Below are 12,704 nucleotides of genomic sequence, written 5' to 3' on the forward strand. Positions count from 1 at the left end.
ATGACAAAAAAATATATAAAAGACAGACTGTACGTGTGGTTTTGAGGACAACCGCTTTGAATCACTATTATTGTTATTAAAACAGAAACCAAGGATCATATATTTAAAGAGCAAACGGGGAGAAATACAACATCTGAAAGTTTAATGGGAAGCATTTTTACACATGAGTCCGTGAACAGTTTTACATTTTTGCTTTCTTTTGGCCCCGACCTGCGCGCATACAGGTTTTTCTTAGTGTGACGTCTGGAAAAGCGTCTACACAGTAAAACCAGGCAGTCTTAACACACTAAGACCGGAACATGACATGACCGGAACGTGTCATGTTAGATTTTAACCACCATTTTATGTTTTTTTTTTTCTCCTTTTCTTTAGTTAAAAGGGTAAGACCACTTTTGTAGAGGTTTGGGTTGTGTAGTTACCTTACCATGATGTAACTCCAAATGTGGACATTTGGAGTTACATCATGGTAAGGTAACTGCACAACCCAAACCTCTACAAAAGTGGTCTTACCCTTGAAAGCACAAAGAATAATGGTTAAAGTGGTTCAAAGCAAAAGCACACAGGTCTAAATGGGTTAATGAACTTGGAAAAGAAAAGTTAATTTTTAGGTAAAATAAAAAAGCATCCCAAAAAAACTTGCACTGCACAAAACAGAACAAAGTGCAAATTAAAATAATGTTTAAAGTGGTTCAAAGCTAAAGTGCACAGGTATAAATGAAAGTGTCAGTGAATCATGACCATGAAACCTTTGATCCTGTGAAATTTAATACCCTTTGTTTAGCGTTTATTTTTTCTCTCTTTCTTTCTCTTTTTTCTTTTCACAGAATCAAAGGTTTCATGATCATGATTCACTGAGATCCAAATGGTCTAATTATGTAAATGTCTATGGAGAAAATGAATGGGCTCATTTCAGAGGAACAAGTAAACCCCGCCCACTTGTCAGCGCTACTGTCTACCTCCTCCCGAGATCTTTCTTTTCAAGGCAGCGATTTTGTTCTTCACATAGAATTTTACGGCCTTCCAGTCCCTTTCTTTAAGTCCCGGCTCTGCCGCGAGGCATCTATCGCAGGCCGTTTTATCTGGCACCTTGTAGATGAGGATGTTTTTCTTGAGGTGCCTCTCCACCGCTGCCTGCTCCTCTGCTGTCCAGGGCCTCCTCTTCCTTTGTTGCTGTCCTAAAAAAGAAGGAAAAAAAAGAAAATAAATTAATCACTTAAACCCCATCACGGTAATGTAGGGAAAGCTACCACTGAAAATCGCATATCGACAAGCTCACAATCGATCAGCTATTTTCAGCCGAAGCTTTCCCCCACTCTAACAGAAAACAGAAAAGACTAGCATTGAGCCCTGAGGGACTCCGGATACCCATATGAGGTTCAAGAGGTTAATACAAGCCTGATTCCGGTGAAGTTGGGACGCTTTGTAAAACTTGGATAAAACATAATGTGATAATTTGCAAAGCCTATTTGACCTATATTCAATTGAATACACTACAAAGACAAGATACTTGTATATTGTCTTTGTACTGTATTCAATTGAATATAGGTCAAATAGGCTTTGCAAATTATCACATTATGTTTTATCCAAGTTTTACATAGCGTCCCAACTTAATCGGAATTGGGGTTGTAGATTAGTGTCGTCCACGGGGTATAAATGCAATATTTCTTATATAAACTCCTATTGGCAGAGACCCCTCCCTGCATAATATTAAAACAGGGTGGGGAACCGAACTGGGCACCACACTGTCAGATACTTTTTGGGAAACCACATTAAAACTAACTCATCTTCCTCCTGTGCAAGGCTTGGTCTCAACAAATTCAAAGTACTTCATAGGAGGATACACTTACACTTAAGGTCAGACTATCGAGAATATACCTGGACGTTTCTGACAGCTGTGATAGATGCTCTCAGACACCAGCTAACATGAGGACTTTTAAGACCAAAAATGATAAACCCAAGCACATGACTGTACGTAAATGTAAATAATGCACAATGTGTCGATAGACTTGTGAACTGTGTTGCTATTACTAATGCAAATGTGGACTAAATTGTATTAAAAAAAATTATTGTATTTTATTCATGATATCAGTAATAGCTACATTTATTTCTACCACAGGACATAGATCAGTCAATTTTTGATTGGCCAGTATGGTCTTGTTTAATTTGTATAGACCGATTTCCTGAACGCTGACATTACCGCACACACAATGTACTGTTGAATGTCCATACCTGTTTTTGGCTCCCAGTGTCCATCCGGCTCCGACTGTGTCTCTCCATGCGTCTCTCCCTCTCCAACCGACCCACTCCCTTTAGCAACTGTTGAATGAAAAGATCATCATTATTATTCTGTAAAGTGCCACAGTTTGCCTTTAGTCTCTTGTATGTCAGTGTTACAGCTGAGGCTGTATGGGTTTATATTTAGTTTTTACTATTTGTCTATTTTCTATTTACACTTACTATTATGACCCAGCTCCATTGTAATGATGCAGTGGAGAGGCTTCAGTATTGTAATTGTTGTACTGCCGTGTTTTGTATTTGGTGCAGTCTCTGTTTCACGTTCAATTTCTAAGAATAAGAGGTCTGGGTGTACCTCCTCCTTATGTTGTCACTTCTGTACCCTAGACCACTGGTTCTCAACCTTTTCAGGCCGTGACCCCCCCAAAAGAATCTTAGATGAACTGGGGACCCCCAATTCGTTTGACTCCATTCCACAGATACAAATTGTTAAAATTGCAGATCTACAGGCTCAACACTTCACAATTGGTGCCTCTATCTTATTAATTGACAATTTGGGCCATTTTTTTTAGCTTATTGTGTTGATTACTTGTGATACAGCAATGGTCTTTTTCTTCCTAGGGTCTTACAAGACCTTAAATTATCACTTCACTGTCATCTGGGGGCCCCTCCATAATCATTGGCGGTCCCTGGGGGTCACGACCCACTGGTTGAGAACCACTGCCGTAGACACATGAAGCCCTAACAGGCAGCATTTGGGTAAGGGTACAATATCCTTACCTCTGGTTGGCTCTGTCTCTCCATCTTCTGCTGATCCACTCACACCAGAAACTAGAGAAAGACAAGATAAACATTAATCTGCATGTAAAGGGACTGTAAATATGATTGTGTCTCTCCATCTTCATTTCATGCCTATACAGAGGGGAAACACTAATGTCTGAATGAGTCTCCATCTGGCATCTAGATAGTTAGGACCCTTATGGGTCTGTAACTCTGACAGTGGACAAATGGAACCAAATGAACCCTGACAGATCAAATTGGTTCCATTTGTACACTCAGACTGAAATTAAAGGGATAGTTCACCCCCCAAATGATTGTTTTTCTATGGATTACTCACCCATCCCATGTGAGAAACTCTTTGTGTCCCCAAGGGAACCAATATAACCAATAACCAATATAATCTGTGTAATGTAATGTCTGCCGTCTCAATCTATAATATATTTTGAGTCAATTTCAAATAGAGATGGAAGACTGAGATGTACCAAGAACACATGGGCCAAGAACAGCAATGGAGGAACGGCAGATAAAGTGTGGTTGCTGTAAATATGTAATAGAAGATTAATCAAAGCACATACCTTCCATGTCCTCCTCAGCCTCCTCGGCATATGCATATTCTGAAAAGATAAAAGTTCATACCTGCTTTAAATACTGTATGCCAATTTAAAGCTCAAACACATAATTGAGTGTAAAATGTAAATGATTCTTTTTTTTTAAATTGTGTTTTGTATCAGAGCCACATATCGGACAAATTGAGCTGATGACTTGTACAGAGTGAGTACCCTAGGTCAGTGGTTCCCAAACATTTTAGCCAGTGACCCGAAATAGAAATTAGACATTTGCCCGGGACTGAAGGTCGCTTATTTCTCCCGTTTGAAAATCCATTTCATAGCCCCGTATGGCTGATATGCACTCTCTTATGACTAACAAAGCCAAGGGGAGCACCAAGTTTGCACCAACCAACTTCTTTACGTCCTCAGTTCCGCTTTACGGCAGGACGTAAAGCAGTCGGTCGTAAACAAACACGCCGCTACCCAGTTACAGTGGAGGCTTTGTTAGTCATAAGAGAGTACATATCATCCATACGGGGCTATGAAATTGATTTTCGAACAGGAGAAATAAGCGAATTAACACCTGGCCCATCGGTGCCGCTCTGAGCCTTCCGGTGAATTTTCACGACCCAAATAAGGAGCAAAATGTAATATTTTCCAAAGATTTCAAAACCGCGATGTTAAACAGGACCCACGGATTACTATTAAAGGTAAGAAATGCATTTTGGACCGGAATTCTCCTTTAAATTCATTTCAAATTCATGAAATGTTTAGCTATTTTTGGCCTTAAAAACAAAATATATGGGGACCCAAACTTTTTAGTGACATATCCCTTTAAAACAAGTCAAGCCCCCCCCACCCCCCAAAAAAAGGAAAAACTCCATACCATTTGGATCTATGTGGATCTGCTCCAGGTTTTTGCCCTGGTAATCTCCAACCCGCCCCTGCTCCATCGCCATGAGCACTTTGCTGATCCTAGCAAGCTGAGTGGTGGATTCTGGCAAACGGTAGAATTTGGCATGGACTCTTAGGGTGTGGCCCATGAAAGTAGCCAGCTGGTCCATCTCAGTGTCCTTCAGGTTCAATACAGTGGACAATGTTGCCAACTGCTTCCAGAGTTTTGTACCGGTCATTGACTTTGGATTCTTGAGATCACTACACGCTATGACCATCTCTCTGAGAGCATCTGACCCTCGATAATACGTGGGTTTGTAGGGTATAGCAAACATATATGGATTATCTTCGAGGATGCCACATTTTGATCTGCCTGCACAGAGCTGCTCCAGTGATGCTACCATTGGTGGGCTTAGGAGGATGGGCACCTTCTGGGTATTCTCTCCTCTCACTTCGACTCTGGAGAAGTGTCGGCACAGATTTTTCTCAAGGTCAGAGAGAGCATAGTTTATGTCTTCGTGACTTTCTGTTTGAACTCGGTCCTGGAATGCAGATAGGGGCATTTTTGATAACTCCCCTTGTCTGCGCCTGTTGAACAGGAGAATCTGAGTTAGAGTTACCTTGCACAGCTTCCTCCAGTTCGCCGTTGTCTGTGCACACTTCAGGTCCTCAACATCCTGCTGCTGCTGCTCATTCAGGAAATCATGCAGTCGTTTGACATCTTTTGTCAGGGGCAGGAGCAAAGGGGTATTATAGTTTGCCTCATGACCTCTAACTGGTTGGGCTTTCTCATCGGCTGGTTTAGCAATGCATTTACGCATGTGTCTCCACAGTGCATGTCTGCGGTGTAGTCCTTGGCAGTGCACACAGGACAGGTAGCCGTTCCCTTCAACTTCTTTTTGTGGCTGCTTCCGCACGACCAATGTACCAGCACCCACTTCAAAAACTTGGACATTATGTGCGTAATTTCCTTTGTTACGAAGTAATTCTAAATGATTTCGCCTTTCTCTAGAACCCTTAGGAAAATTCATTGCTAATGCTACTTCTCTCTCCTTTTTGTGAACATTCATCAAGTGCCTTGCCATTTTGGTGACAGGTACCTCACAAAACAAACAGTACTGTTTCTTGGTGTACATTCGAGATCCGTCACATTTCTTCTCTACGGCAGGAATGGACACGGAGGCTCTTTGATGGGAACCAAGAGTACTTCTGTCACTACCGACTGTTGCTTCTTCACTACCGTGACGTTCCTGCCTCTTTGTCGTGTCTTCCGAGAGGTGTTTGTTGCCGTCTCTGACCACATTGTCCTCCTCTAACTCTATGTAATCTGACATTTCCTCACCCAGGTCAGACTCCTCTGAATCGACCTCTTCGTTGTGTGGTGGAGAATATGCTTTGTCATCTAGGTCATCAGACACTGAAGACACGTCATCCTCGCATGATGCATCACCCAGGTCAGACTCCTCTGAATCGACCTCTTCGTTGTGTGGTGGAGAATATGTTTCGTCATCTAGGTCATCAGACACTGAAGACACGTCATGCTCGCATGATGCATCACCCAGGTCAGACACATATGAATCGAGATCTTCATCGTGTGATCGAACATATGGTTTGTCATTCAGGTAAGACACTGGAGAGACGTCATCCAGGCATGTTTGGAGACTCTGGTCAGGAGCACCTGAATAGTCTTCTTCTGAAGAGGACAGAGAAGGGTCAGTCTGAGGTTTGGAGACAAGACAGTCTTTGCCCTTGCTTCGGACAGCAGCAGTACGCAGAGAAGTTGTGGTATGAGGTTTGGAGAGAACACGGTCTTTGGGAGGAGGCAGAGAGTCGTCACGTGAGCGCTTGGCGGCCAGCTGGAGAGGGCCTTCTGAAGACTGCTTCCTTCCACGAGCTGTAAGAATGAGACGTGAGCATCAGAACTGTACACTTGAGTTGCTATACGACTACCAAAGGCAGTGCTTACTAACGCAAGGGCTGCAAAGCACTGACAGAGTAGCAGTCCTGTGTACTCACTCGAGGAGGGGTGTTTGTCTTGTGCCGTTGAGGTAGAATGGCTGTCAGATGAACAGTCAAAGGGAGGAGGCAGAGAGTCGTCACGTGAGCGCTTGGCGGCCAGCTGGAGAGGGCCTTCTGAAGACTGCTTCCTTCCACGAGCTGTAAGAATGAGACGTGCGCATCAGAACTGTACACTTGAGTTGCTATAAGACTACCAAAGGCAGTGCTTACTAACACAAGGGCTGCAAAGCACTGACAGAGTAGCAGTCCTGTGTACTCACTCGAGGAGGGGTGTTTGTCTTGAAAATCTCAAAATATGTCGTTCCAGGGACCCCCCAGAAGCAAATATTTGAGTTACAAACGTTCGCTTTTAAAAAGATATATTCAAAGATTTGCAAAGAATTTCACGATTTTTCAAAAATAGCAGATCTACAAGCTCGCAGCGCGGCACTCGGTGCCGCGCTGTGAACATGTAGATCTGCTATTTTTCAATAGTTAAAGCATAAAATATGTTCAGGCCTAAATGGGTTAATACAAATTTCAACTTCCTGTTCATTTTACTATTTTAAGATCCGATCCGGGTTTTCTTCCTAATGAAACATTGACATTTTTATTAAAAAAAAAACTTTTAAATAACAAACCAATTGTCAGTTAACACATAAATACAGGTATATCGCAAGAAATTTGCTAATGCCTCTCACCATCTTGCCGGGTCATCCAGCTTCCTGACCTTCCTCTTGATCCTGTTTGATCCTCAAACTATAAATACAAAAAAATAAAAAGGGGGTCAAACTCCTGGGATGGGTACGGAGTCCCTCAGGGCTCAATGCTAGTGTCTTTTATGGTTAGGTCAATCAATGCCATACTTGTTTAACAAAATAGCCTACCAGTATGCTCTAATACAGTGGGTCCCAAACTTTTTAGCCAGTGACCCAAAATAGAAATTAGATCTACCAGGCTGGGACTAGTCCCTCCCAACAGTACTAGTTCTGGTGGGAGGGTCAAATGACTGATGGAAACACACAGCTGGCACGGTTTGGTTTAGTTTGGTTGTCAATATAGATGGAAAAGTGCCATTAAATAGCAGATCTACAAGCTCAACACATAATGTGAGCTTGTACATCGGCTATGTTCAACATGCATTTCTGCTTCATCTCTCATCTATACAATATGTAGTGGGGGTCCCTGCTTCATCTCTCGTCTATACAATATGTAGTGGGGTTCCCTGCTTCATCTCTGAAGCAGGGAATCTGATGCCAGATTTTTGGGTCCGATGCCGATACCGATTTTGGAGAGTTCTGGACCACCGATTGCCGATGTTTTTGACCGATATGTAATAAAAAAAACTAGAAAAATAATTAAATGAAAAGCAATCACATAATACAAATAAACATAAACACAATTATATGAAAACTTTAGTTACTTTGTAGATTTTAATTATTATTACTGTAACCGGTCAGGTGGGCACCAAAACCATCTGGGCACTAGGGATAACTGGGCACTAGGGACATGTGGGCACTAGGGACATGTGGGCACTAGGGACACGTGGGCACCTGGTCAAATGGGCACTAGGGACATGCCACATGTCCCTAGTGCCCAGATGGTTTTGGTGCCCAGTTGCTCTCCAGGTGCCCACATGTCCCCAGTGCTTCAGGTGCCCACATGTCCCCACATGTCCCTAGTGCCCACATGTCCAGGTGGCCAGTCGTTCCATAAATATGGTGCCCAGATGTCCCTAGTGCCCACCTGACTTGTACTCATTATTACTAAACATACATTAACCACAGTCTTCAGCCCTTTTTAAACTTTGGCTATTTGAAAATAGCCACAATTGTAGACAGTGAGCTTGTAGATCTGCTATTTTCTAAATATTTTCATACATTTTATACTAATGATACATTGTGAAACAGGACATTCTGCAAAATGAGTACTTTTACTTTTGGTACTTTAACTCATTCAGTGCCACAAGACGTCAAAGACGTCATGAGGCCTGACGCCCCGTGTGCCACAAGACGTCAAAGACGTCATAAAAAAAAAAAAAAAAAAAAAAAAGAAAAACATGTTCAGAACCCAAGATATGATGATTTGAAGATTTGCTGCTCCATTCACTTCTTGTTTAACTTTTTACTGAAAAAGGCTGTATCTCATACATACTGTATGTATACAGAATCACTTGTAAACTTACCTTACCGTTTGTTGTGTAGAAATGTGAGTTCCCCAGCTCTTCACAAAAGGTCTTCTGCTGTGAGTGAGACGTGACTGGCCTGTCGCTTCTCATTGGCTAGAAGTGTATTAAGAGTGACACGTGACTGGCCTGTCGCTTTTCATTGGCTTTCTCATTGGCTAGAAGTGTGTAACATAAGCACACATATGCTGTACCCGTTGTAGTCGCTAGGGGGAGCACTTGTAGCACACTTTAGCCCACTTGGCAGACATTTAAGACCATGTGGGCCAATGAGAAAAAAAGCTCTGGGCAGATCACTACATTGCTCCGAGTGATTTAAATGCTAAACTTTGTGGGGACCCATACTTTGGTCCCCACGTGGGAAATGGGTCCCCACGACGTGAGTGTGCTATCAGACGCAAGACCCCACGTGGTAGGCAATACAAGCCCCCCCCCCCCACACCCCCACACACACACACACACACACACACACACACACACACACACACACACACACACGTTTCGTCCAGAGTGAGCTGGCCGGGACCGGGGTCCCTAGTGGGTCGACGTCCGAGAGCTCGGATTCCGTGTCAACGACCTCAGCTCGCGCGACATAAAAGGAAGCTTCACCGGCGGCACGTTTCAATGTTGTAGCGCCCTGCTTCTAAATTCCGCAGTTTTTTTCACGCCGTTTGGTGTTTGTTCACGTGGTTGGTCACCCCATATTGTTGATTGGTGGGTGATCACCCCAAAGTTGATTGTTTGTTCACATGGTTGGTCACCCCATGTTGTTGGTTGGTTGTTGATCACCGCATTGTGGATTGTTTGTTCACGTGGTTGATCACCCCATGTGTCTGATCACAGACAATGTTGCCATGTCTGCTTAATATAAGCGACTTCACTTGGGCTTGTTTTCATAGACCTGAATGCTTATTTCTCTGCCAATCTGGCAACACTGATCACAGAAGCCCCATAGTCCGTCGAGGGTTGCGGAAGAGCCATATATAGCCATAGCACCAAAAAAAACGAAAACACGTGAAACATGTCATTGGCACGTTGGGCCTTTGGGAAAAAAAACACATCAATGGCACTGAATGAGTTAATAATATTATATCTGATTACATATTTTGGTGGGGTCATTCAATGCCCTTACGTCTGAGCATAGGTAACCTGTTTAAGTTCGACAGCAACGCCAACCAGAACACTAGCTTTTTTCGCATTATCTTTTGCAATTTGATTCTGTGCGCTCTCTCCAGTTGACGTGTTTCTCCATATCAAGAGGAAGAGTAATATTAGTAATATTAGTTTGCCGGTTAGATATGATCATCATTGCAATGACGGGATATTTTGTTAGTGCCTGCATATACTGTAACTCACTGCACTGGAAGTAACAGACTGCGCTGGCCGCAATTCAATGACCCCAAACTAGAGGCCATTGAATCATAGATGATCATGCCTACCTTTTTGTTCTCTGTTGATGTTGAAGCTTGGTCCTCAATGGCGTCAGGCTCATATGGTTCTTTACAGGACTCCTGAAAATATATAGAGATGTACATTACATAAATATTATGTGTCATGTAGAGTGTTTCTACTAAATGAGTTGCTAGTACGCATGAAGCCCACCGTACATTAAAAGGTGTTTGATCAGTATCAGGAGTCTCCTTGTCTCTTCAGTGAAAGTACACTTTCAGGCTGGGATACTAATTGTATCGAATCAGGAGAGAGAACTCATACAGGATACAGGATAAACAAGTGAAATTGAAAGTGATGACAAAGAAATAAAAAGACAAAATTGGAACAGGAACACTATAAATTTGAAGCTGATAAATGGTTCATCTCTCCTGATTGGATTAAATTGGCAACCCATCCAAAAATGTATTTTCTGTTTATTAATGAGCTGTAGAGACGGGAGACCCCTGTAACTGAACAAACACTCTATAGCAATGATAACTATCTGAATATAGAGCTTAAAATATTCTGATTTTTTGTTTAGTTTTAACCTTTAATCAAACAGGTGCCAGGTCAAGTGTGTTTTCACCTATTTCAGTTGCCCTCATAACCAGTGTTGGGTAACGTTACTTTTAAAAGTAACTTGATACGTTACAGGATTACTGCTATTAAAAAGTATTCTGTTACGTTACAGATTATGTATGCGTTACAGACGATTAAAACCCCTCTGCGATGAAGTTTGGTAAACATAAAATCAAGAGTGCAGCCTACGGAGTGACCACCAGTGTTGTACTGGGCTCCACCAAGGCTAATTTGCATTGACGTTCTCCTCCTTTAGCTAATAAATCCAAAATGTATGTGAATACTTCCACGACCATACTAAAGGGCAACCTCTCTGTCTTCTCTCTATCTCTGCCATGTCGCACAGGTGCAACAAATAAATGTCATAAAAACAAGTCCAGTAATACGGTCAGCCGTGTGTCACACCAAAAGTGGTGAGTGGTGACCCATTGAATAGAATGATTACGGAATCATTACGGATTAGTGCTAGCAGCACAAGAATGGATGATCTTAACCACTTAAGCACAAATGAAATGTCAAAAAATAAAAGGTGTAAATAAAGTTAAATTTGCATGCTTGCACATGTTGAGCAACTGTTTAACTTTTAAAAACCAACAATTGCCTTTAATAAGACTAGAGCAGTTTGACTATTGACAGTGTCAGATCCTGTTCTGTTGTGAAAGAACAACCACACACTCAGTCAGCACATACAGTACAATGCTTTTAGAGGACGCACTATCAACATGGAAGAGTGTGTTCTGGCCATTATAGTTCTCATAAACAAACACAGAGTTGTCATGCATGCCAATGCCCAACCCCAAGCACCTAATAACCTCTAGCCATGGTTTGCCAGGGGAATAGTCTCAAAACTTACTTTCTCGGTTCCTTTTGCGGAGATCTCCTCAGCAATGTTTTCGGAGATGCTTTCAGAATCACTGCATCGTGCACTGTCAGGTAGGTAGTCTCCACCACAGGATTCTTCCGAGTTGAGAGCTGCCACGTCATCTAACTGGAAATATGACCATGTTTCATGTTCTTTAATGTATTATGGTAGTAAATGTGTTGCTACATTTTAATATGCAATATTATCTTTTACTCTTCTTTTACTTCACATTTCTTCAAGACTAATAAAATAAATCATCATGTGTTAGATTCAATGTTCAGATCATTGTCCTCCTAAAATGCATTGACCTCTTAATGGGGGTCTCAACCCCCCACCTACTGTAATAGTAATACATAGCCACTAGCCAGTGGAGCAGAGCTCTCAATGCGTCACGCTGCGACGCATTGAGAGCTTGTAAATTGGCTATTTTCGCTGTGCAACATTTACATAGAAGACACGCTGGCTTCTATGGAATCCAAATGACTGAAATCAGCCGTGGCGACTGAGACTTTAATCCATGCACTTGACATCTCCCGCCACTTATTTTCACCCGACAGTGAGGAATTTAACAGAGACTGCATAACGCAAGCAGAGGCCTCTCAGTTCTGCTCCCTGCTGAACAGACGCCCCGGTAGGAGTCGCTAGTACAGTGGCAGAGATCACCCTCCCACCCGTGAACACAGCTGATTGCGTTTGTTGGAGCGCCCAGCCAAGCTGGAGACACTGTGGAGGAATCGAGCCCCAGTCTCCACAGTGGTGGGCAGGAACTTGCTCCACCCAGATGCCAAATATCGTAATATCTGAGATTATATGTAGGTGACAAGGTGATCAGAACATGGGAAGGCAATGCAGTCAAACCTACTGTACCTGATCCTTCCCCGACAGGGGGGAAGTAGTAGGGCCATTGTCCATTTTTGGCAATCTTGATTCTTCAGGGCATTCCTGTAAATGTATATACAGTACATACACTTACATACAGTACATATGTATGTGAATGTGAGGTAGATGAAGGGATAGAAGGGTAATGCATGCACACGTACCTGTACAGGCAGACTGAAAGGCTTTGAGGTGAACAGATTCACAGGCACTGGCACAAACACAGGAAATGGGACAGGCAGGACTATCACCCTGGGGAAGTAGTCATCTGAGGGCAAACACATCCGAACGGACAGAATTAGGAGTGTGAAAATAA

General features: G+C 42.6%; 2 protein-coding genes across 4 annotated transcripts in view; both read right to left on the minus strand.

Moving 5' to 3' along the window:
* Positions 1–12,704, minus strand: part of LOC308095756 (uncharacterized protein) — a 29,849-nt gene that overhangs the window by 11,020 nt on the left and 6,125 nt on the right. For all 3 annotated transcript variants that reach the window (XM_080442799.1, XM_080442797.1, XM_080442798.1), the window contains exons 9-12: positions 12,553–12,656; positions 12,380–12,454; positions 11,504–11,638; positions 10,080–10,151 (exon numbers count right to left, since the gene is read on the minus strand). In XM_080442799.1, the coding sequence (XP_080298925.1) occupies positions 10,080–10,151; positions 11,504–11,638; positions 12,380–12,454; positions 12,553–12,656 (386 nt within the window). The remainder of the gene's footprint in view (positions 1–10,079; positions 10,152–11,503; positions 11,639–12,379; positions 12,455–12,552; positions 12,657–12,704) is intronic.
* LOC308094840 (uncharacterized protein) lies at positions 343–7,172 on the minus strand (the record flags this gene model as incomplete). The annotated part of the gene is made up of 7 exons (XM_080441666.1): positions 343–1,175; positions 2,230–2,316; positions 3,016–3,066; positions 3,591–3,629; positions 4,450–6,351; positions 6,474–6,614; positions 7,157–7,172. 7 exons carry the CDS (start codon positions 7,170–7,172, stop codon positions 946–948), a joined length of 2,466 nt encoding a protein of 821 aa, XP_080297792.1. The 3' UTR covers positions 343–945.

Source organism: Gymnoscopelus braueri (assembly GCF_963280865.1).
Source record: "Gymnoscopelus braueri genome assembly, chromosome: 11".
Lineage (NCBI taxonomy): Eukaryota > Metazoa > Chordata > Actinopteri > Myctophiformes > Myctophidae > Gymnoscopelus > Gymnoscopelus braueri.